Source organism: Cryptotermes secundus, unplaced genomic scaffold (assembly GCF_002891405.2).
Source record: "Cryptotermes secundus unplaced genomic scaffold, Csec_1.0 scaffold162, whole genome shotgun sequence".
In the NCBI taxonomy this organism is placed as follows: Eukaryota; Metazoa; Arthropoda; class Insecta; order Blattodea; family Kalotermitidae; genus Cryptotermes; species Cryptotermes secundus.
Genome location: NW_019739943.1, coordinates 1,783,144 through 1,807,205, shown reverse-complemented (window position 1 = coordinate 1,807,205; position 24,062 = coordinate 1,783,144). Strand labels below are relative to the sequence as shown.

Sequence of the window (24,062 nt, the reverse complement as noted above, 5' to 3'; positions counted from 1 at the left end):
CCGAATATAAGAAAAGACACTGATCACTATACTGTGATGTACAGTTACATCTTATAAAAGCGGCCTCCGTAGTCTAGAGGTAACGTTCCCACCTCATGACTCGTGGTACGCGGGTTCAAATACCCGGCGGAGGTCGTCGAATTTTTAAGGGCGGAAAAATTCAGGGAACAAGTCCTCCGGGAGGGACTTTACGCTGTGTGTCCCGTGTCGTAACTTTACAGCACGTAAAAGAACCTCATATCTCCAAAGGGGATCACTGAGCCAAATTCCAGGATGTTTCCCACCCAACAATAGCCTCTAAGGCCTCTGACAGATGGGGGAAGCATTATAGTAACCGCTAAGCAAGTGGCCGAACTCGCTTGCTCGGCGGGACTGATGGTACGCACCATTTATCGGTAGGGTAAAGAGACTGGTAAATATCATAGAGGGAAGCACAATAGATCAAACTGGTCACGGTGAATGGGGAAACCCACCCTCTCTAAATAACTGACTACAGCTTATAAATATAAGAATATTGCACAATCTTGAGAACTGTTAACACATATTTTGGAAACCCAACTATAAACAATGGACTTAAATTCTGAATGGGGTTCTTAACTGGTATAGTGACAGTAATGAAACTAATTGAATGTCTCAGGAGATGAACCCCGTGTCACAAAAAGAAAAAACAGGCAGCTGAAGAAGAGAAAAATGAAAGGATTTCCACAGTATAACTGGTTCTATTGCAAGTCAAAATTCTTTAGAATAAGTGAAAAGTTAAACAAATGAGTCTGTCACCAAAATAAAAATGCAATGACAGTCAGTGGAACACTGTTCATAAATATGGCACATGTATATTTTTACAATGCTCAAATGGTAGGAAAATACTTTCCTGCTTCATTGATTTTTATTGGCTGAATGTTGCATTATTGTAATGATGAATACACATTCTTTGCTTAGTGGGGGTGGAGTCCAGCTGGGTTCACTCAGCACGGCGGTCACTGATTTGCCTATTGTACCTGCCCTGGGTGATTATGACGACAGGGAATTTGGTAGAATGAAGATTGGCAGGGGAAATCAAAGTACTCAGAGAAAAACTGCCCCAGCGCTACTTTGTCCACCACAAATCCCACTTGACCAGACCCGGGATCGAACCAAGGACGCCGCAGTGGGAAACCAGGGACTAGCCGCTTGAGCTATGGCGTAGCCTCGATGCATACACATGGTCAAGTTGGCAGACTGCTGCATTTTCGTGAATATTAATATCATTATACAAAGTTGCAATCTGGCTGAGGCCTCATACTACTGGGAGACTTAAAATTCAGCATTCCTTGATAATAAAGATTAAGTACCCCTTCTCTGTTTTTATTCCATATTTCGAGCAAATTTTATCGAGAGAGAAGTAGTAACATCCAACATGAAGAAATATGAAACACAATAATTAAACATGCGAAGATCAGAAAGTAACAATGAACGGAAATAAACACCTTACTAATATAAAACATATGTATGACCCCAATCTGCATCTTTTGTAGTCCACTGCCACATAGAAGCTTGACTTCATAGCAACACACAGTGAGCAACATTACTGGACTGCAATGGTTAATTAAAGTAGGCCTAATGCGTAGACATCCATTTTATTTTCCTTTAGCAGAAATTAATTTTTTTTTTGATTAACAAAATTTTGCTATATATAAAATATGGCTCTGATACGAAAACAAAATATAGGATTTTAATGGAAACTTCACGTCTTTTATGCAAATGATTTTACTAGTAAAAACAAATCAGTCCTCTCTATATCATCTCATCAATTACTAACTCCTGGTACTTTGGGCCTGCAAGGTTGGCATTAATATTATGTGAATGATGGGCGTTTTCTCATTGTTTTTCATCATGAGGCCTCGAACACCCGGGGAACGCTATAGGACCACCAACCTCACATTTATAAAGTTCATCAATAGATGATGGCTGGCCCTGCTGCTGGGGTTGACCCCCAGGATTTGTTGGAGTATTTGTACCAACATTATTATTAACAGCATTTGCTGCAGCATTCTGATTGGCAGATGCAGCATTATTTGAGGTATTAGGACCAGTTCTACCATATTTCTCATGTATGCTACGGTGCCTTTTAAGAGCAAAACGATCAGAGAATCCGACATCACAGATGTCACAACGATGGGGTTTTTCTCCCGTGTGGACTTTGGCATGATTTTTGAGATGCGTAGCCTGGTTAAATGCTGAACCGCAAACATCACACCTGTATGGTTTCTCGCCTGTATGTATCCGCCTGTGGTTCCAAAGTGTTGAATGTCTTGCAAATGTCTTATCGCAGACTTCACACTGATACGGTCTCTCACCTGAGTGGATCCGTTCATGGTTTTTCAGGTGCGGACTCTGCGAGAATTGCATCGCACAGACAGAGCATTTATACGGTTTTTCACCTGTATGGACCCTTGAATGGTTCTTTAAATACGCTGCCTTTGCAAATGCCAATCCACAGGTACCGCATTTGAATGGTTTATCACCTGAGTGGAGGCGTTTATGACTCCATAAGCTGCTATACCTAGAGAATGTCCCATCGCACACATTACAATGGAAAGGTTTATCAACACCAGATGTGTTATTCCTTGAACCACCAATAAAAATTATTCCAGACCCATTACATTTATGACATTTTGTAACACTAGCGACTCCACGACGTTTGACCGGATGGTGACCTGGTTTTATGCCCCCTCCTGCCGTACCTCCTGCCATGTTACCACCAGCATTCGCCTCAGCGCTACTAGCCCCACCACTTCCACTGAAACCTGCTGCAGTGTTTCCTGCATTCCCAGCATTTGCACCTCCAGCATTGATCTCCTGACAACTCTCACACTTTACAAACTTCCCACTACCTTTCTTACCCTTCCCAGCATCATTATGATGCTGGCAGTTAAGTTCCACACCACATGAATCACAACATTTCTGGTGATTATGTGTCTGCTGGGACTGACTGTTCTTACCATGCATACCACTCTTGTGGCTCTTAAGCTCACCAGCAAGACTGAAGCATGCTCCACAGATATCACATGTGTACTGCCGCTCGTTTGCGGATGCTGCCTGATTGTTCTGTGTTGCTGCCGTTGTCACATTTGTGGTGTTATGAATCCTCTTGTGATGGTTCAAGAGTGACAGATGACCAAATACAAGCCCACAAACGTCACACTTGAATGTTGCTGTTGATGCTGCTGCTGCCAAAGACATCTGATTCACAAGAGCATAGTTGTAGCCAAATGGTTGAGCTACATCAAATCTATAACATCCTTTGTCATCACCGGTAATCCCCCCAACAGGAACACCTGCTGTGGAGTTTTGTTGATGGACTTTCTGCAACATGTTGACATTGTAACAAAATGGGAAGTCAGATGCTGTAGCATTATTTGTAGCCTTCTCTTGATCTTTACTCTTGTCTGTAGCATACATCTGTTGGTTGGCTGACTGTTGCTGTTGCTGTTGTTGTTGTTGCTGTTGTTGCTGTTGCTGCATTGTTGAGGGGTCAAACATGTTCGACTCCGTCTTGCAGTTAATTTGTGCTGCGGAAGTTGTGTTACTAGACTCAAGACAGCTTGCGTTATAACGAGATGCCGGATGTTCAGTTTGCGTGAACCTGCAGGAATGAAAAAATTGGTGGGGGAAAAGGATGACAATTCCCCCCAAGACAATTATTGCTCTTCAATTTGAACAGGGGAGATGGAAAGTGAGGCTACATACATGAACATGAAAATTAAAACAAGACAGAGACACCCTTCAAATGGCAAATCATTACGAAGTACGGGGATGGAAAGTAAGATCAAGAAAAACAGGTCAATAATTTTTCTAGTAGTATTCCTTCTGTTCCGCCAAAAATGCATGCAGACTACTCTGGGTGATTCAGCTTACAGCATCACTTTAATACATTTCCTTTACTCACCAATCTTAAATTACTGCTTACTGCAATACTCATTCCACGCTCTATAATACAGGAATACACAGCCACTTTATGCTTTGCACCAATTAGCATACCATAAATTATTTAAATATCAAGAAAAATAGAGAAGGCACAAACTTTTCTTTGTTATAATATTTCCTATTGTATAAAATACCTTAAAAAATTCATGCAGTAACTAATTTACTACTTCAAATGAAACTTTGATATACTGAATCTATTAAGATGAATAAAAACATTCACTGAAGTTTAAAATTCGGAGCAACAATTTTTTAACATAAAAAGTATCGAGTTCCTGTAATTGTTATCCATAATGAGATCTGATTTCTTTTCTCAACAATTTCATTTTTTTTATAGAGTGTGGATGAGAGCATATATGAGTAAGAGGAAGGATATTACTTCATATACAGTCTAGGCAAGTCAGCACTGCTCTGTCCTTTTACAGCAGAACATATATTTGCACATTTGTACACAATCATAATAATATAATTTCTGTATCACACTGAAAGCTCTTACTCTCACAGAACTTCTTTGATATTGCATGTTCCATGGAGAACATTATTAATACAAGTACTGAACTGAGTATCAATATTCTTTAATGATATATATCATTAAAAATGAACATTACGAAGAGCTACTAATCTTCATATTGAAAATAAACTGAAGCTATGCAGAAAGGCAAAGACAAAAAAAATGCAGTTTCATTTGAAAAAAAAAGTTAAGGTACTCAACAAAGTCTTCTTGAGAGATTAGCTGTGTCAATCTGGGTTAATACAATGTTTTGGAGACTGCAGCTGTCAAGGTCATAGCCTCATGCTGTAATTATATGAATGGTGGATGCTCTCAGCTCTCCCAGCTCATACCACTGAGGGAACAGTTGGTGGAATCAGGCTGCGAGTCATCACAATCTATGTTACATATCACTGGTTCTTCTTTCTTTCATCATGCTCATCACTATGTACTACGAATAGCTTACAGGGTATTCCACATCCATTTTGAAGTTATGTGGATGGTATCTAGATCCCAATGGCCTCCTTCATTAAGATGTCCATGCAGTCTGTCCTTCTGGCCAGTACTGGGGTAGATGGGTTAGATATTTTATGATTTTCAGTATTGCTGACTACATCACATCAAATGGCAAGATGATGGATGAACTGGAAGGGATCTGGATGAATGTGGTCATTACCTAATTTTTTTTTTTCAAATTCACTTAGTGGGGGGTGGAGTCCAACTGCGTCCACACGGCACGGCAGCCACTGATTGGCCTATTGTAGCCTGCCCCGAGTGATTATGATGATGGAGAATTTGGTGGAATGAAGACTGGCAGGGGAAACCGAAGTACTTGAAGAAAATCCACCCCTGCGCCACTTTGTCCATCATAAATCCCTGTTGACCAGACCCGGGATCGAACACAAGCCGCCGTGGTGGGAAGCCAGTGACTAACCACTTCAGCTATGGTGTGGCCAGGTGGACATGACCCAACTATGCTGAGAGCCTAGAATTTGCCCAAGGGTACTGAATAAAATCGTGAAAAACCTCAGTCAGTATATTTAACATCCAAACCAAGATTTGAACTACGCACCTGCATATTCAAGTCCAGAGTGACACTACTGTGGTGTTCTTGAAGTTTATCCAATGCTCTGCCACAACAACAGGCTACATGAACCACTTAGTGATAGAAACCATAGAGGTTTAGCTGTTCCCCAGTAAATTCAACATGGATATGGGATTTCCTATAAACCATTCACAGTACTCAGGCATGAGGATTACTCAGCAAGAGTCATCAAAAACCATCATAAAGAAGGACCAATGACACACAACATGGACTGTGGTGGCCAAACACATGGCTCCGTCCACTGTTCCGCCATTTGTCTGCACCAGGACAGAACACCAATGATCACCTGCCTCCATCCACTGTACCCTGTCACATGCATTGGGGCATACAAGAACATGTTTCGTGGCTACAGTACAACATGCAGTTACAACACTCAATGCATCAACCCCTGATGAAGGAGATGGGGTCAGTCCTCAGTCTCCAAAATACTAACTTCATGCTGACATGGCTGATCGCCCAAAAAGACTTAATTATATACAATTACCATGAAAGCTTCAAATCACATACGAGGTGCTACTACCTGATGCAACACCTTTAAAAAATGAAGAAATGACCACTCTCCAAAGAAAATCCAAAATGGATCCATTGTGTGCCTAACAAACAACATGTGAGGGCACTGAAAATAAGTATCCACTACTAAAAAAAATGTTTAAATTCGAACATCCTAACGTATGCCAGAATGTCAAATGACACTGGTCCTCAACCTGATGACAGGAAAATAAACTCACAGGTCTCTCTCTCCCCCCTCCCCCCTCTTGCTTTGTTTTATTTCAGTTTCTTAATCCTAAGATGAAGTAAAGCTCTCCCTGTAACAGGTCATGGAGGCCCATAGGGTCGAGAGATGAGGCTCCCATATTTTCAAGAATATCAGCTCACAAATGGCGGTGAGGTTATCAGCCTTATATATCACCTGCCCTTTACCCCCGGGAAGATTCCTGATACTCATTTCTGTTAGAGGCTCAGTTAACCCCAGGGCCATAGTGCAGCTAGAAGGATTGGGTCCATTGAAAAATCCAGTGACATCAGGAATCGAACCCATGACCTTCCAGTTTGTAGCATAGTACCTGATCCAACTACACTACCAGTGCCCCTCATGAGGCAGTAAACATCTATAAATCACATGCAATTCACACAATCTGTTTTGCCATCACAAGAAGAAAGTCATGTATCGCCAAAACAAGTAACACTGAAACACAAGTGACATTTCTCCATGAAGACTTTCAATAGGCCAATGTCATATCTTTGTTTTCACTCTTTTCCTGAGTTCTTGACTGTGGAAAAGGGTCAATATGACCAATACAATGTAGTGTGACTCCATTTCCATGAATGTCACAGAATAACTTACAAGACAGTGCATGGCGAAGAAGCATCTGCCTTTCCTGACGTTGGCATGACTAGGCAAGAAGTAAAATATGGTGGATCTTTGAAGAAAATTTTGGACAATGCTGATAAATCAAATGAAAAATCACTGTACATTAGTAGCAAAAGGCAACCTTGTCATGACTGTTAACTCTATAAAGACATGACATAAAGTTACTGCTGCAATATCACTAAATCATGTTATGTTGTTAATACTTTATAGCAGTGGTTCTTAACTTTGAGGTAACTGACCCCCACAAAGGAGTAATTTGGCACAATTCAAGTGGTAATGATCTGGTCAGCTACATATGGTTCTAATAAAATGAGATCAGCAGGACAATTTTATTAAACTGAACACAGAGACACGAACTCCCAACAGAATTTTTGTAAAAATTTTAAAATACCAGTGAAAAGGAAAAAAAACCCTTGGAAGTCCTCTATAATTACAGGTAGAGCTAAAGGTAAAGACAAAGTTATCCCTGGGCTTAATTAATTAAGCACCAAGCCACAAACATGTATGTGGGAGTGGAAGTACAGCTCCACCATTCTTAACCTTGGCCCTAGATGGAGGTGACTGGTCAGCCTCATGCCCCAGCCACTTTTGCCCAGGGGAAACAGTCCCCATACACACTGTATAGAGCCATAATTTAAAAATATAACAGGCATTCAATCTGGTTTACTGAAATGGCAACACTGCAAAAAGATGTTATGAACCACTGCTCTACAGAGATTGCTACTAGCACTGCATCAGTGATACTGCAGCTGAAGTGAATGTGGAAAGTATTTTTGAAATAAAAAGTGCTGTATTGAACATAAGAGAAATTTTAAAATATTTATATTTTAGATGATGTATCATACTGTTCACATGCAACAAAATGTATCATACTATATAAGAATAACACGTTTACAATAAATACAAGACAATAGAGGATGAAAGAAATTTCACTATCAACAGTGATGGGTAAAAAGATACAGCTGAAACAATCCACAATAAGAAGAAAATTTGTTAGAGATACAGGCATTACTACGATGCAGATCTGTAAAATATCTAAAATTCCCTAATGATTACAGGTTTCTTTCCAAAGCAAGAAAATATTTTAGTTTAAGAGTAAAAGGTGGATAAAAATTATCTTAGTTTCACGCAAATATGGTAAAGATATGAGACGTAATTCACTACATGACACAAATTGTCATCATTTTTATTTTAGTTAATAAATTCCTTAGGTGTGTTGGCATCACTGTAATGACATTTCACTGTAGCTGATATAAAATCAACAACCAAACATTCTGCCATGATAAGTTTGAAGTTGCCTGTCTTTCTTGTAAACTCTTAACATTATTCACATTTTTTAGGCTGATAAAAACAGAGCTCTTAATCTGCCAATCGCACTCTTAAATTATGAACAAATAGTCCTTCAAACTGAAAGTCCTTTCCTTTGATTTCATAAGTTTGTTAGGTATACCTGCATGCTTTCTCTCCTCATTCAGAAAATACAATTTCTCAACACGAGATGAAACAAATCAAGACTACGTAAGTGTCTGACATAAACATAATATGTTATCTGACAAATATTCGGATAGTTCCAGGACATGACACTGATCTCAAATCTAAGGATCCCCTAGATGCAACTGCCTTCTTCAAAATATTTTCCTTCAGTGGCTACACATGTCTGACAGCATTCATGTAGTTGTCTGAAAGATTTCTGGAAGTCACCACACGTGAGCTCCTACAGCTCAATCTTCTCACTTTAACATCAGCTGCATCCTTTAAGTGACAATCCTCCATTCGAACAAAAAAAAAAATCACGTGGTGTGAGGCTGGAAGAGTAAGGTGATGGGGAAGCATTGCAGTATCAGGCTTGGTAATCTGCTAGCGTACAGGCAACAATCAATATGCTACAACAGTAGCAGAAATATCCAGTCTCAGACAGACAATGTTTTCAGATGCTTAAGGTGATTTTTCCCCAGTCTAGAAAACCGAAATTAATGGCCGTAGGGATTCGTTGTGCTGACCACGCGACACCCTCTATCCACTAAAGTTGGCACTAACTTCGCCAACAAACAGCGGTCGCTTAGTCAGTATAGTTTGCTTGCGGACCAAAACCATGAAGGAATAGTAGTAGTAAGGTGATTTTTCTCAGATAGACAGATTAGCACTTCCTACTACATTTCCTTGTTGATCCACAAGAACATAAAAACTCAAGGTGCCCCATTCCCTGCCAGTCAGAGAAAAGACTTCCAATATCATATTCTCTTCTGCATGATCCTGCAAGAACTCTGTGGCTACTGAGGAACACCAGGCTTCATCACCTTTTGTCAGGTAATCTATCAGAGAAAATCACATCACTATCTGCTGCAATGATGAGCTCACCACTGTCATGAAGTACTTGTATTGTTTCTGCATCAGCACAGTTGATATATGTCATGTGAGATCAGATCAAGATTCTGATTTTCTCTGCAATCTCCTCTCCTCTTGCTGTCTGTTGATCAGAAAACACGGCACATCCACATCTTCATTCCTCAATGGTGCAGACTGTCCTATGTGTGGCTCATCTTCCAATAACTCATGACTGTCCTTGAACGTATGTTATTCTGACACTTTGTACTGGAACATCATTCACTGCACAGGGTCTCACAGCCACATCTTCAGCACCCATTTTACAAATGTCTGTCAAAATTTTATGTTAGCAGATAATTTGGGATGATCCATATCCCCATCTTCAAATATTTCCTGCACAGGACTCTTTCTTTGAGACTCATCATGCCAGCTAGTGTAACAGTTGGGGACATTCATGTCAGGATATATACGTGAACATGTCCCAGTATACCTGCTACAATGTTGCTGTGTTTCTTTCTGTCCTAGAACCAGTTTAAGTTACCATGTATATGCTGCAAGGCACTGAGCAAGAATGCTAGATAGTTGAGTCACACCTAACAGTGAAATGCAAAGAATTAAAGATAAATATGAACTGAAGCGAATCCTGTTAGTGATTTAAAGAGAGTATAGGTTAGAACACACTCAAACTTTTGATAAGGAAATTATATTATGAACATGAACTGCATATATGTTTTAATTACAAATTTCTCATGCAAAGGTGCCATCATCACTCTGCAAACTGAATTACTGGACAGAAGCAGTTGAATTACATATGGGCTTTTAAAATGGTTAACAGTTAGTAACTGCTTTAAATGTAACACCATACTTATTAGAATTCCACACATACTTGAAGAACACATGACTGAGTTTGTGAGGGCATACATATGACAAGTTTCCATCCTAAAATTATGTCTGCTATTATTAGCTCTATGTAACCTCAAACAATACTACACATCTTCACGAGCACCTATGCTTCAGCAGTTTCCTACAATGAAAAACAAGTATCAATGAATAGCCTTTTATGTCTAAGAACAAAAAGTTGGAAAATAAAAAAGCAACTTGGGGGGATGTATGAATTAATACTCACCATTATTCCTCATCATTGTTGTGTGAATAAGGGTCCATAAGATGAACATTTCCATAACTTCTGCTTCTACATAATATTAGTGAAAGGACATAAATATCATGCAACAGTCACATTATCTACTGAAACCCTGGCTTTAGATCTCATAAGGGGTACTCAGTTTTAGTACCAACTCTGTGGCTTGAGTCCACAAGCGAACTATACCGACCGAGCGACCGCCGCTTGTCGGCAAAGTTAGTGCCAACTTTAGCGGTTAGAGGGTGTCACATGGTCAGCGCAACGGATCCCCACAATCGTTAATTTCAGTTTTCTACACTAGACTAGTTTCAGTATATCACTCATAATTAATTTCGATCAATATAATGATTGCAACAAAAGCTGCAGGGACATAGCAAAAGCTATTTTTGGTCAATTTAATTCTCTAATCTTGATTTGAAATCTTTATCAGAACTATGGATTATAAGTAATGCTGTACTGCTCATGCTGCTTATGTGAAAGACACAATGACAAGAAGAAATTTCCCTCATTCTGTCACATATTAAGATGCTGCAAAAAACTAGAGGCAGAGATGGAAGGGGTGGTCTCTTTCGTGAATGCATGCATGAATTTGGCAGAATACCCAATGATCTGCATAGCCTGCCATACAACCTGCACCCTTGATTTTACAGTGCAAATTAAAATAAAGAACAAATGTGTGGGATTCAAAATAAATATGGTATGGAAAAATTATATACATTTACCATAAATCAATCATCCACATACCTGTACAAAATAATTTAACAGAAGTCCAACCTATTTCACTGTATTTCCCATTGATACTCAATAGTGAAGTCTGTTCTTATACAGAGTGAGTTACCTGTTGGTAGGTTCCGTTTGTGTAAACATAGAGCACTTCCCAACAGATGATGGTATTTTGAGTAATCCTCTTTGCTGCTGCTGAGCAACGTCTTCAAAACTCTGTCCGTGCTGCTGTTGCCCAAGCTGATCCTCCCGTGCCTTAACAACGTTGTGAGGGTCACCAGCTCCTCTGTTTGGGGCAGTACCTGGGCCTGCTGCCGTGTTATTGTTGTTATTTGGATTGGGAGCAGTGGTGGCAAGCCAGGTTGTTGAATCCAGCTGGGCCATGGGTGTGCGCAGGGACACCTGGCGGTAATCAAACCTAAGAAATGAAAATTGAATTGCTTAGAATCTATGTTCACTATTTAACGGGTCAAGTAAACTGTATACATGATGGTCATTCAGTAAGTTATTTGCGTACAACTGACAGCAACAAATGGTGAGTATACACACTGAAATGCAATGACATGTTTTGTAAATGCATCTGCCTGGTGAGTGTAGAGGGTGATCATAAAGTTGCCCAAATGGCAAGCATGTGTAACATGCAGTAAAAAGCAAGTGACACATTCATGAGAACAAAGCGAACTGAAACAGTAATGCTGCAGTAGCAAGAACCAAGCGTGCAATGATAACATGTGATAACTGATAACTTACCCTACCTGAGCAATTTTATGACTGTACAGCGGCTCAATAACTCAGCTGTGTTCAACACATTAATTAATTCATATACTGGGGGGTGGAATCCGGCTGGGTCCACTCAGCACAGCAGCCACTGACTGGCCTACTGTACCTGCCCCGGGTGATTATGATTATGGACAATTTGGTGGAATGAAGACTGGCAGGGGAAACCGAAGTACTCAGGGAAAACCCGACCCAGTGCCACTTTGTCCACCACAAATCCCAATTGACCAGACCAGGGATTGAACCTGGGCCGCTGTGGTGGGAAGCCATTGACTAACCGCATGGACTATGGCACGTGTTCAACACATACTTTACAGCTTTCTGTGTCAATATCACTAATGAAACATGAATACCAATCTATAATTCAATTTCTCACAACAGGGGGAAAATTCCTAAAGAGATAAACAATCAAGAATCTAATGCCTATGGGAAATCTTTGCATATTATTAAAGTCCATGTGCTTAATTAATTAAGCACTATCCCATGAAGGCATATGGGGGAGCGGATGTACAGATCCATGTATTCTTGGCTCAAGTTCTCTCTGGTATTTAAATGAGACTTTACTACATTTTACTACATTCGATGGGTCTGCCTCAGTGGTCTAGCGGTAATGTGCTTGCCAATGGACCTGAGATTCATGGATTCAAACCCAGACACAACCCCATTTTCTGTGCAAGGTGTGAGGGTTGTTTCAAAACGTTCAAGCCTAGAACCCATTTCATCTTAATTCTCATCAGTGCACACTCAGTGTACTGATTCAGTTCTTTTTTTAATCCAATAACAAATCTATCTTTTTTTAATTTATATACTACTGCATGAAAGGAGCTCAGATACTGTAGTCGGTATAGCAACCGGCTAGGGGCTGGACAACTGAGGGGTCAGAGTTCGAATCCCTGTAGGGTCAAGAATTTTCTCTTCTTGTCATCCAGACTGGCTCTGGGGTCCACCCAAAATCCTATCCAGTGGGTACTGCGGACTCTTTCCCTGGGAGTAAAGTGACCAAGTGAAGGTGACCACTGACCTATAGCTAGCATGAAGATCCAGAAAATGTGGATCTATAAATCCACTTCCCTAAACGTCTTCATGGCATAGTGCTTAATTAGTTAAGCACAGGGACAACTTTACCTTACTAATGTAAGGTAATGTAAGGGTTTTTCTATTTGGAACTGCAACATCCTTAAGTTTACACTGGAATCTTACTTTTTTTACACAACCACTTTTCACACTGGTATTGAACACATATACAAATGCTGTTCCAATGGGTAACAAATACATGGTGTTTTGACGCAGGAAGTAACACAGCTAACTAAGCATTTAACATAGTAGCAGGAGCTTCAGATTATGGTTCACCACCACATAAAACATAACGTTGCTCCATGGCAGCTGACAATCATTTATTCGGGCAGTACTGAAGAGAAATTCTGTACAGGGTCTTGGTTTGTCTAGAATACCAGTCAGCCTAGGTTGACACAAGCGGCCATACACTCAGGTAGCCCTCAGATGATCACATTATAGAATCATCTGACCAACATAAACAGAATTAAGTGGTATGTAATATGCTTATAAGTAACCTCTACAGGGAAGCCTGGCATGGTCAAGAAAATTATAATATTTCATTGTAGTCCTGTAAAATTAATTCCAAGCCGTAACATGTTTGGGACATTTTATATTTCAGATGCAAGGGAAAAGATTCCAAATATACCAAATATTTTGGCAGACACTTTCACACCATAAATCAAATCAATTTGTGTGTAAAAATGTAAACACTGTATTAAGTACTTGTCCAGGAAGTGCTTCTGCTGTTACAATCACCAAGAAGCAATTCATTACAATTAGTGACTCATGCCATATCAGTAGATTCCAAGCCTTATCATTCTGCAAACCCTCTCCTCAAAAAATTATAAATGAATGTTATTTTTTTTATTGCTAGTGGGGTGGGACTAAGTCTCTTGTACTGCGGCCACATTAAACTAATAAGATCTAAATGTTTGTGACGATGGTACATTAGTACAAATATTTTGATTTTGGACATTATCTATGGTCCTGTCTTTATCTAAAAACACCATCCTGTTTATTTTTCAAAACACAACGTTCTGGAGACTGGATTCTGTCTCCAGTTTCAGGTAAAACCTACTCAGTTGGGCCCAACTGATGGAGCTAGTCCCTATCTCCAAGCACATGTCCCATCTCCAAGATGGGGTATACACACCAAACACAGCATAAACTGTCTATGTATAACACAGACCATCAGTAATGCAACAATTGTTCCTTTTTCTTCCACTTATACTTTAACACAACATGTTTCGGCCTTAGATGGCCATCCTCAGGTGTCTTAGTATATCAAACTGCTACACTGCATTAATATGCTTTGGTGCACTTAATAAAATTAATTAAAATAAAACAAAATCCATTAAAACTTCTCGTCACTTGGGTGACAATTTTAATGGATTTTATTTCATTTTAATTTACTTATGGCAAAACCTTCCTTTACACAAATAATGTGATTTATTTTTCACATAAGTATCATACAGAGAAATCCACTGCTCAAGTGTATATTTTACTGTTCCAGTTCAGTATTGTAAATGAGAACATGAAACAGACTTCTGAATAATCTTACAAGAACGGGAACACAAATAGAACTGATATATATCAGCTAAGTCATTTGCATGTGCAGTGACACCTGTAGAAGAAGAATATTAAGAGAGACTGAGCAGTAATGCAGCTGACAGTTTGCCATCTGTTTGCCATGTAGAGCATGTTCAGCTGCCATGTGCAAGTTTTCCATTGGTCTGGCAAACCCAACATGACTGGTCCATAAGGGCTTTCTATCCACACACACAGAAAACTGCAAAGTTGTAAACCTGTTTTTCGAAATACCCAAAATATATTTTATGCAACTTCTGGATTCTTTTCAAGTATTTTGACAGAGAATCATATACATTCAGTGAAGCTGAAATGCTTTTATTAACTGAAGGACTGACTTCCAAGTTGAAAATTATACATTTTTATTTACAAATTTAGTCTGAAAATGAATATGAAATGTTACTCTTAAGCAGAAGGATCTTTATAAAACTCTGAAAGCACTGTAGGATTGCATTTACAAAGATGAAAACTTTTACCCGGAGGAGGAAAAAAAAAATGGGAGTGGACTTCGCCCCATTGCAAAGAAATTAAAATTTGAAATTATGAACCAAAACATCATCATCCTTCTTCTGGAGACTGGCATAAAAAAAAAGATATGGCAACACTGTTAGACATAACATGCCAATGAGAATACAGAATTGAGTCATTACAAAAGAACTCTACAAGCAGGGATGTTCAATGCATAGGAGCCTTCTAGAAAAAAAGAAGACTCTGTAGGCCTGCTCCTAATGATGCTATTCTTAACACTAAATACTGATTGTCATTTCGAAGAATATACATGAACAGGCGGTCTTTACAGTTATGATTACTTGTGCATTAAAAAAAACACTGCTCATAGTATGTGCACCAAAAATATTTCTTGAATTTCTTGAATCAAGTTTTTATATTTGCACTGAAGAGATTTGTTATATCAATGTTCTGTTTGCATCATGTAAATTGATTGTTTTTTTGTTTTTTTTTTGGCATTATAATTTGTATGATTTGATTGATGTAGGTGATTGTATCTATGAGACTTATGTAATTTTGTATGACCATTGTAAAACGGACTATTTCCATATCCTGGGTTGTATCTATATATGGATACATCATCATCATCATCAGTAATCTGTCAAGACGACAGGTCCACAGTCTCTTCCAAAACAATTCCTCCACTTGATGCAATCTAGAGCTTTCTCCTTCAAATGACAGTATCCTCTTCTGTCCCCAAGGTAATCCAGCATCTTCTTACGTCTTCTTCCTCGACTTCTTGTCACTTCTATCCGCCCATCTATCTTTCCTTCGATAGCTTCTTTTAGAAGGCAGTTTCTGCGTAAAACATGACCAATCCAATTAGCCTTCCGTTTTCTTATTTCATGTAGGATATTCCTCTGCTCACTGACTCTAATTAACACTTCTTCATTTCTCACATAATCGGTCCAACTGATCTTCTCCATTCTTCTCCAACACCACATTTCGAAACTTTCCAGATGTTTCTGATCTACTGCCCTAAGTGTCCATGTTTCAGCCCCATACAGAGCTATGCTCCAAATGTAGCATTTCACTAGTTTCTTCCTCAAATTTAAGTCCAATTTGCTGGTAAAAAGATTCTTCTTCTTGCTAAATGCAGCTTTTGCCATGGCAATCCTGGATTTAATTTCACAAGTACACCTTCCATCATCTGTTAACAAGCTACCCAAATATTTAAAACATTTCACATTCTCCACTTGTTTTTGGTCTATCTTTATTGTGACTGGGGTTGGTTGTCTCAAAATTTTCATTACTTTTGTTTTCTCCACATTCATTTCCATGCCATAGCACCTTCCAATTTCAATTAGTCTATCAATCATGCCCTGCAGCACAGTTTCTTCCTTAGCCATTAACACATTAACACAAGGTCATCTGCATATTTCACATGCATGGAAAATAAATGAATGAATGAATGAAGCAGAGGAAAGTGCATCTATCTGCTTTCATCAAGAAAAATGACAGCTATCAAAATATCACACTGCAATCCACCAGAAACACTAAGAAAATTATAAAGTGAAAGTATAAACACAGACTACAGATACTCAAGCTATATCAGAAATATGTACATCGTGTAGAAATAGGGGTTTGGAGAGTATTTAAGAAAACAAAATATCTCAAGAAAGCATACATGTCAGAAATGCTTCTGACAAAGATTTTGAAGAATTGCAAGTTGAAAATCTAAACTGCTCTGTCACCATGTCAAGGTGCACTCCAGCAAAGCTACAGTGTTGCAAAAATAAAGAGAAATAGATTACGAGGGGGAGGAGGGGACTGCACAAGCAAGTCACTTCAAACATTGCTAGGGTACTCAATTTTAACAGTTCATCACTAACTCAAATCCTAGATAATACAAGTAATCAAACTTGAAAATGATGTTATAACCTTTCTATTTTAATGGATGAAGTACAGTTAAACTGCCGACATCTTCTAAAAGAAGGTTCTACAATTGGTGACGCTACTGCCAATCAGCATGAGAGTTAAAAAAAAAAAGTAAAAGGTAAAGTTATCCCTGTAACAGGCCGTGAAGGCCCATACGGTTGTGAGACGTTGAGAGTCCCACATTATCTAGACAATCGGTTCAAAGATGGTGGTAAGGTTGTCAGTCTTACGCACCGGCCGCACTTTACTCCAGGAAAATTATTTAATTAATTCCTGGTACTCATTTCTGTTAGAGGCTGAGTGGACCCCAGGGCCATATTGCAGTTGGAAGGATTAGGTCAATTGAAAAAAAATCCAATGACCTCATCGGGATTTGAACCCATGACCTTACAGCTTGCAGCATAGTGATTCAACCAACTATGCTACCACGTCCACCCATGAGAGTTCAAAGGAGAGCAAATAAATTTCAAGTTGCTAAATATGTGGTAAATAAAGCTCATATATTAAAAAACAAACATGGCATTCTAGCTGAACCAGCAAAGAACATGGGGGGAAAACATTTTCTGAAGAAACTGTACAGAAAGTAGAGGCATGTTATGAAGCTGAAATTATCAATTAAAAGTACAGTCTAGAAAAGAATTCATACACACACAAAAAAATACTATTTAATTTCAACATATGGAATTTAAAGCACAGTACCAGTCTTTAAAAAAATGGATTCTCAAAAATTGTGTTCTTTAGGGCCACCATGGTGCAAAACAGCGGAATCCAGGGGAATAAATTCAGAGAGAGAATGAGCACACATGCGAAATGCACCATAATTTAAAGTTACTTGATGCTGCACTAGTAAAACAGAAAGACTAATTTTTTCTTTTTGAAAATTTGGTATGCTCCAGAGTCTCTCATAATTTTATGCTCCATAGAAGTTGAAAATGTGCTGGCACAGTAAACTGCAAAACGTTACCAAGATTTAAGGCCATGGACTTTGATGCAGAATACAGAAGAGTTTATAAGCAGTGGGTTTATGAAGATCATACAAAACCTGTACCCATTATAAGTACCCCTGGAGGACTGACTGAAGATATCTGACAAACAACAGGCAATAAGCCATCATACAACAAAATCACAAGCCTCATATCTGAAGATGCTGAAAGAAACCACTCTGCCAGACACCGTAGCTACTATTTTACTTGACTTTCCAAAGAATTATTCTTTTTTACACCAAGATGCCATACAAGGGTTCCACTGACAAATTGATCAGGCCACTCTGCCACCTTTTACTTTTTATTAAGGCACATCAGGACCAGAAGAAGAGAGTGCCAAATTTCTGTGTCACCAATGACTGTTTTGATCATATAGCAATTACTGTCCACTCTTTCATAAGCTGCATTGTACATAACTTTAGTTTCCAATGTGTTATCATGTTTAAAGAAGACGTATATTATTTTGGTGAAGGTGACAGTTCACAGCACAAGACTTCTTGCACTGATGTGACGGAAATTTTCATGTAGCTGCTGAGTGGAATTTCCTTGCTACTTTGCATGGCAAAGTCCATACAATGAGAATGTTGAAACAGTAATGCAAGTTGTAGTATGTACTAGTCTTCAAGAAAGAGAGAGAAACCATACTCAACAGCAGATGATGTACATAAATGGACCACAGAATATATTACAGAAATTACATTCTTCTACACAACACAGACACAAATCAAAACACATGTCCTCAGACTGACAGCTGGGTTACAATTTTCTAAAACTGTTCCTGGTACCTCAACACTTCAGATTGTAAGATACATCTGTTATCATCAGACAAAGAAAATGTGGGTACCAAAGATGAGTGTTAAAATAAGCCATTTATATCCCAGAAAGGGTGCTGCTGCTGTACACTGAGTGATACATCAGGATCACTGCACACAATGATGAAGAATATTGCGGCACGTTGACCTGTTGCTAGACAATGCCTGCAACACACATGTGGCCAACAGTAGAGGAACAGTGTTTTCCACGTCTGCAGACAGGCTGTTGCTATGCAACACATGCACTCTGATGTCATGTTGTATATGACGGTGTGATGCATTAGATATTATTAATGTAACAGGTATTGGTGGATAGAATAATTACAATGGTTACGGTTTATAAGTAACATTTTATTGAATCTGAATGTAATATCTATTGGAAATTATGAAATGTAACAGCACTGGTTTGTCACATACTGTAACTCGACTTTCACCGATGTTATCTGCCAGAGGGCAAACAAGACTTATTTTGAACTAAGGGAAGCAAATAAGAATAGTCACGTTGCTTCACAGAGAACCTGGAAAACATCAGTTAAAGTCCGAGAAACAAGCCAAGTCCAATAAAACAAGCCAAAGTCCAAGAAAACAAGCCAAGGTCCAGGAAGACCCACCATATGAAATAACAATAGAATGTTCTAGAACATTCCTATATGATGAACTTTGTACCTTGCAAGGAAGCTTTCATACAACCCCCACCCCACAAGCAGGGCTATAAGAACCCTGACCCAAACAGTCCAGAATGCTCTCTAATCTGATTTCGAAGTTTAGTCTATAGGACGGTACTCTGTCAGTTAGGAGTCGGCCACTGCTAAAGCCTTAAGCAGACTTGCTGTTCTTACAGTTGTACATATTTACTGTGTAATAAACTCTCTTGAATTAAGCATTTTCCAGCAGTTTATCTCCACCAAAATGATGGACAACGTTTGCCACTCGACCGACTCCGTCAAGACCAACCCACAAGTATGAGTATCCACTCTATCGCCTGACAGGCATACGACAGTCACACAACAGTATGTGGCCATCATGTGACATGTTTCCTGTGCAGGTGATGATGTCACACAACAGTAGTGGGTAACGATCACATGACATCTGTTTACGATGATGCATTGTCTGTCCCTTGGCTATATAAGTGAGTGACATAGCTAAGTTGGGAGTAGTTAGTTACGAGATGTGAGAGAGAAATAGCAGCAGAAGCATGCAAGAGTAGTACAGAAGAATACAGGAGATTGGCCTGTGAGATGTAAAGTGTGACTGAAGGATTATATATGTAATATCTGTAGTGTTTTGAAGTGATAGTTTCCCTGTTCAGATCCGTTGCTAGGAGACGACTAGTAGAAGACAGAGAATCCTAGTGTGTGCAACAGTGAACTGGAAACTGTGTAAATCAGCGACAGCACTGTATTGTCTGTATTTAAGTGTGATTAAGACAACGTGTGTAACTGAAGTGCTAATAAATCTAATCAGCCAAACTAGAACCCATAATTTTGTTACGTGTACCATCCTACACATGACAATATCTACACAGTCAGTTTCCATGCAGTTGACTTTGCTTCTCATGGATGTTTCTTAATACCAGTACCAGAAAATGTTTCTAGTCTTCATTATGAAGGCAAGGCAATGTCAAATGAGGCTATCTCATTTCACTTCTATTACATCATGTTGCCAAGTTAAGAACAGCAACACTTACTCCAAGAGGCTGTAACTTTCTAATTCAAATATACATTAATTCTTTCGGATTTAACAATGATTTCCTTCCATTTTCTGAATAACAAGAAAAGCAAATATCTGTTACATTCCTACAGCATTACGATCCTAAAGCTGCACAATATAATCAAAGCTTTCACAGGCTTGAGTGTGAGTAAAATGTTTCTGTGGGAGGTACTCACATGTGTTGCAGATGTAATAATCACAACAAGGCCTTAAAATATCATGGTATCAGCAACCATCATTCAGAGAATCACCTGTAATTGAAGAATAAATCTATTATATGTTTGTATTGAAGGGAAGTTGGAGTTCAATTAGGCTTAGAAGTTATACAGTTTAGATATATCATACAGCTCACATGTTCATGGACCCTTTATAGGCCAAACTCAATGAACTGTCATAATACAAAACTTGGTTCATCCTGGTCCGTCACACAAGTAATTGTATATAAGATTTTCTATCCACTGTCCAGTGTGATTGATAAAAGTTGTGTTTTTAATCTTTCACCCTTCACATGTTTCAGTCAAAACAACCGTCTTTAGAGGGATATTATCAACATATATGCAAACACGCTGAGTAAGCTGTATAACTGGACCATGAGACCAAAGAGTCCTGATCGTGAGACAATGAAACTGCACTATGACACATATTCATCTTCCGTTAAGAAGAAATGTAACTACATGAACCACACTGGTTTTAGAATATAACAAATATTGTGCACTACTTTGTAAACAGACTAATTATAATAATTTTTAGATGTTTTTAAGATACTGATATATGTCTTAGTATTAGTTAAATGATATAAAGTAAAAAAGTAAAGGTATTCCCGTAACAGGCCGTGAAGTCCCATAGGAATGTGAGACATTGAGGGTCTCACATTATCTAGACAATCGGCTCACAGATGGCAGTGAGGTTGTCAGCTTTACGCACTGGCTACACTTTACTCCCCACGAAAATTATTTAATTAATTCCTGGTACTCATTCCTGTTAGAGGCTGAATTGACCCCAGGGCCATAGTGCCGCTGGAAGGATTAGGTCAATTGGAAAAAATCCAATGACCTCATCGGGACTTGAACTCACGACCTTCCGGCTTGTAGCATAGTGCCTCAACCAACTACGCTATCAGGTGCCCCCAGTTAAATGATATAATATTGATATCTATGTCACAGTAATAGCAGTTTCCTTATGTGCTGATAATATCCTTCTGAAGATGGTCATTTTGACCAAGACATGTAAAGGATGAAAGTTTAAAAACACAACTTTTATTGATGACACTGGATGATGGTTAAAATATCTTATATACAAATACACTACTTTTTTTTTCAATATACACACAAACACATCTGATAATACAGCATTACACCAAAATAATTATATCAAAGAACTATCATTATTTCCTGCATGTATTTAAAACTGAGAATTTTTAAGATAAACTCTTCTACATGGTGGAAGGAGTGAGACAGGAGATACTCTTTTAGTGTTGGATTATATATGTCTGTATCTTCCAGCTCAAGTTATTATCAGTCTGAAGGCAAAGAAATTCAGCTGTTTCTACTTCTTCAGTCATTTTATTATCACATCCTGTATTCGGAATAATACAAATTCTGTCACTGATACTAAATTTCATTAAATTTGTTCCATCACAATTTAGGGTATGTTTATTAACTTTAAATCATTCAATGAAGCTAGCAAANACTCCTTTTTGAAAACTAGTTAAGTTAGCTTGAGGTAGATAAAGATACCCATGTCATCAGAAAATAGTATGGGTTTAAACTGAAAGATAATGGTGATGTACATATCATTGATATGTGTGAGAAACAGCATAGCACCAAGCACTGAACCTTCAGAAACTCCCCAGTGTGTGTGCGGGTTCCATAATCTGGGTCTGGTACTTTTAATTCCAGTTTCTGCTTCCTCTCATGAAGGTATGAATTAATTCAGCATTTAGCTATACCACAAATTCCATCAAAACTTAGTTTCAACAGTAATATTTCATGGCTTGCACAATCAAATGCTCTAGATCACAAGATATTCCACCAATAAGCTTTATACTATTAAGGGCACATAAGATTTCATCTGTAAAACTGAAGTTTTACCTTTTGTGGGATTTTATTTTCTAAATTCATGCTTTATATTTGCAAGGGTGTTGTTCTTTCTAAGAAATCACTTTCTTATACATAACTTTCTAAAGAATTTTAGAGAATGCTGCTGGTAATTAATTTTGTCAGCAGTTTCACTTTTGAATATTTAAGTCTTCTAGGAAAGCTCCTATTGCCAATGATTGAAAGAAAAAAAAAGATAATAATGTAGTCTGTGAAAACCTTTACAGTAATTTCGTTGATATTTCACCACAACAACAGAAAACAAGGAAATGAATGCTATTCAACTTCACTTAAGAATATGTTATTAGGAAGGTCCAGGAAAACCAGGTGGGGCTCAAACAGAATGGCATACATCAGTTTCTGGTCTATGCCGACAAAGTTAATCTACTGGGAGATAACATAGATACCATAAAGAAAAACAGAAACTCCAATTGAAGCTAATAAGGAGGTTAGTCTAGAAGTAAATGCAGAGAAAATTAAGTATATGTTACTGTATCTTTACCAGAATGCTGAGAAAAATCATAACATAAGGTAATAGTTCCTCTGAAAATGTGGCAAAGTTAAGATATTTGGGGACAACAGTAACAAATCAAAATCTGATTCATGGGAAAATAAAGAGCAGATGGAATTTGGGCAATGCTTGCTACCATTCAGTTCACGACCTTCTTCTGTCTTATTGTCTGCTGTCTAAAAACGTACATGTCAGACGATGACAGTTGTATATGGGTGTCACTGACATTAAAGGAAGAACATGGCCTGAGGGTGTTCGAAAAGAGGGTGCTGAGGAAAGCCTCTGGACCAAGGAGGGTTGAAATGATAGGAAGTTGGAGAAAACTGCATAATGAGCTCCACTTCTAATCTTTGCCATATATTATTATAAGTATCAAATCAAGGAGGATGGGATGGTGAGGTAAGGTAAAAGGTTAAGCTCTCACTGTAACAGGCCACGAAGGCCCATAGGGTTGTGAGACATCAAGGCTCCCACAATTTCTACACAATCGATTCACAGATGGTGGTAAGGCCATCAGCCTTATGCGCTGGCCACACTTTAACCCCCAGGAAGATTACTGGTACTCATTTCTGTTAGAGGTTGAGTCGACTTCAGGGCCACAGTGGAAGAATTAAGTAAATTGAAAAAATCCAGTGACCTCAGCAGTAATTGAACCCACAGCCTTCCCGCTTGTAGCACAGTGCCTCAACCAACTATGCTACTGCATGTGCCCCAGAGAACAGGATGGGAATGGCATACAGCAGTGTTTCCCAACCTTTTTCACGCCGCGGACCCCCTGTACCGAACGTTAATTGACCACGGCCCCCATAAAACCCCGAATGGAATTTTTTTATATTTTACATATCATGAAAGTGAAGCAGTAACTTACAATTTTACAACACCAAATGTGTCATTTATGACAGTAAAATACTGTTATAAATGGAGTTTATTCAGAAGATTACAAACATATCACTTAGGCCTAATATTATGAATTTAACACTCTCCTAACCAACGATCCACACTTTAACCACCGATCCATATCTAAAT

The 24,062-nt window shown here is 38.7% G+C and overlaps 1 protein-coding gene across 1 annotated transcript in view; it reads right to left on the bottom strand.

Annotated features, from left to right (window-relative positions):
- Positions 1–1,127: 1,127 nt before the first annotated feature.
- The window catches only part of LOC111872053 (zinc finger protein 665), a 25,063-nt gene continuing 2,128 nt past the window's right edge, over positions 1,128–24,062 (bottom strand). The window contains exons 2-4 of the mRNA XM_023865554.2: positions 20,606–20,680; positions 11,235–11,537; positions 1,128–3,625 (exon numbers count right to left, since the gene is read on the bottom strand). Coding sequence (XP_023721322.1) covers positions 1,858–3,625; positions 11,235–11,537; positions 20,606–20,607 — 2,073 coding nt within the window. The 5' untranslated portion in view covers positions 20,608–20,680 and the 3' untranslated portion in view covers positions 1,128–1,857. The remainder of the gene's footprint in view (positions 3,626–11,234; positions 11,538–20,605; positions 20,681–24,062) is intronic.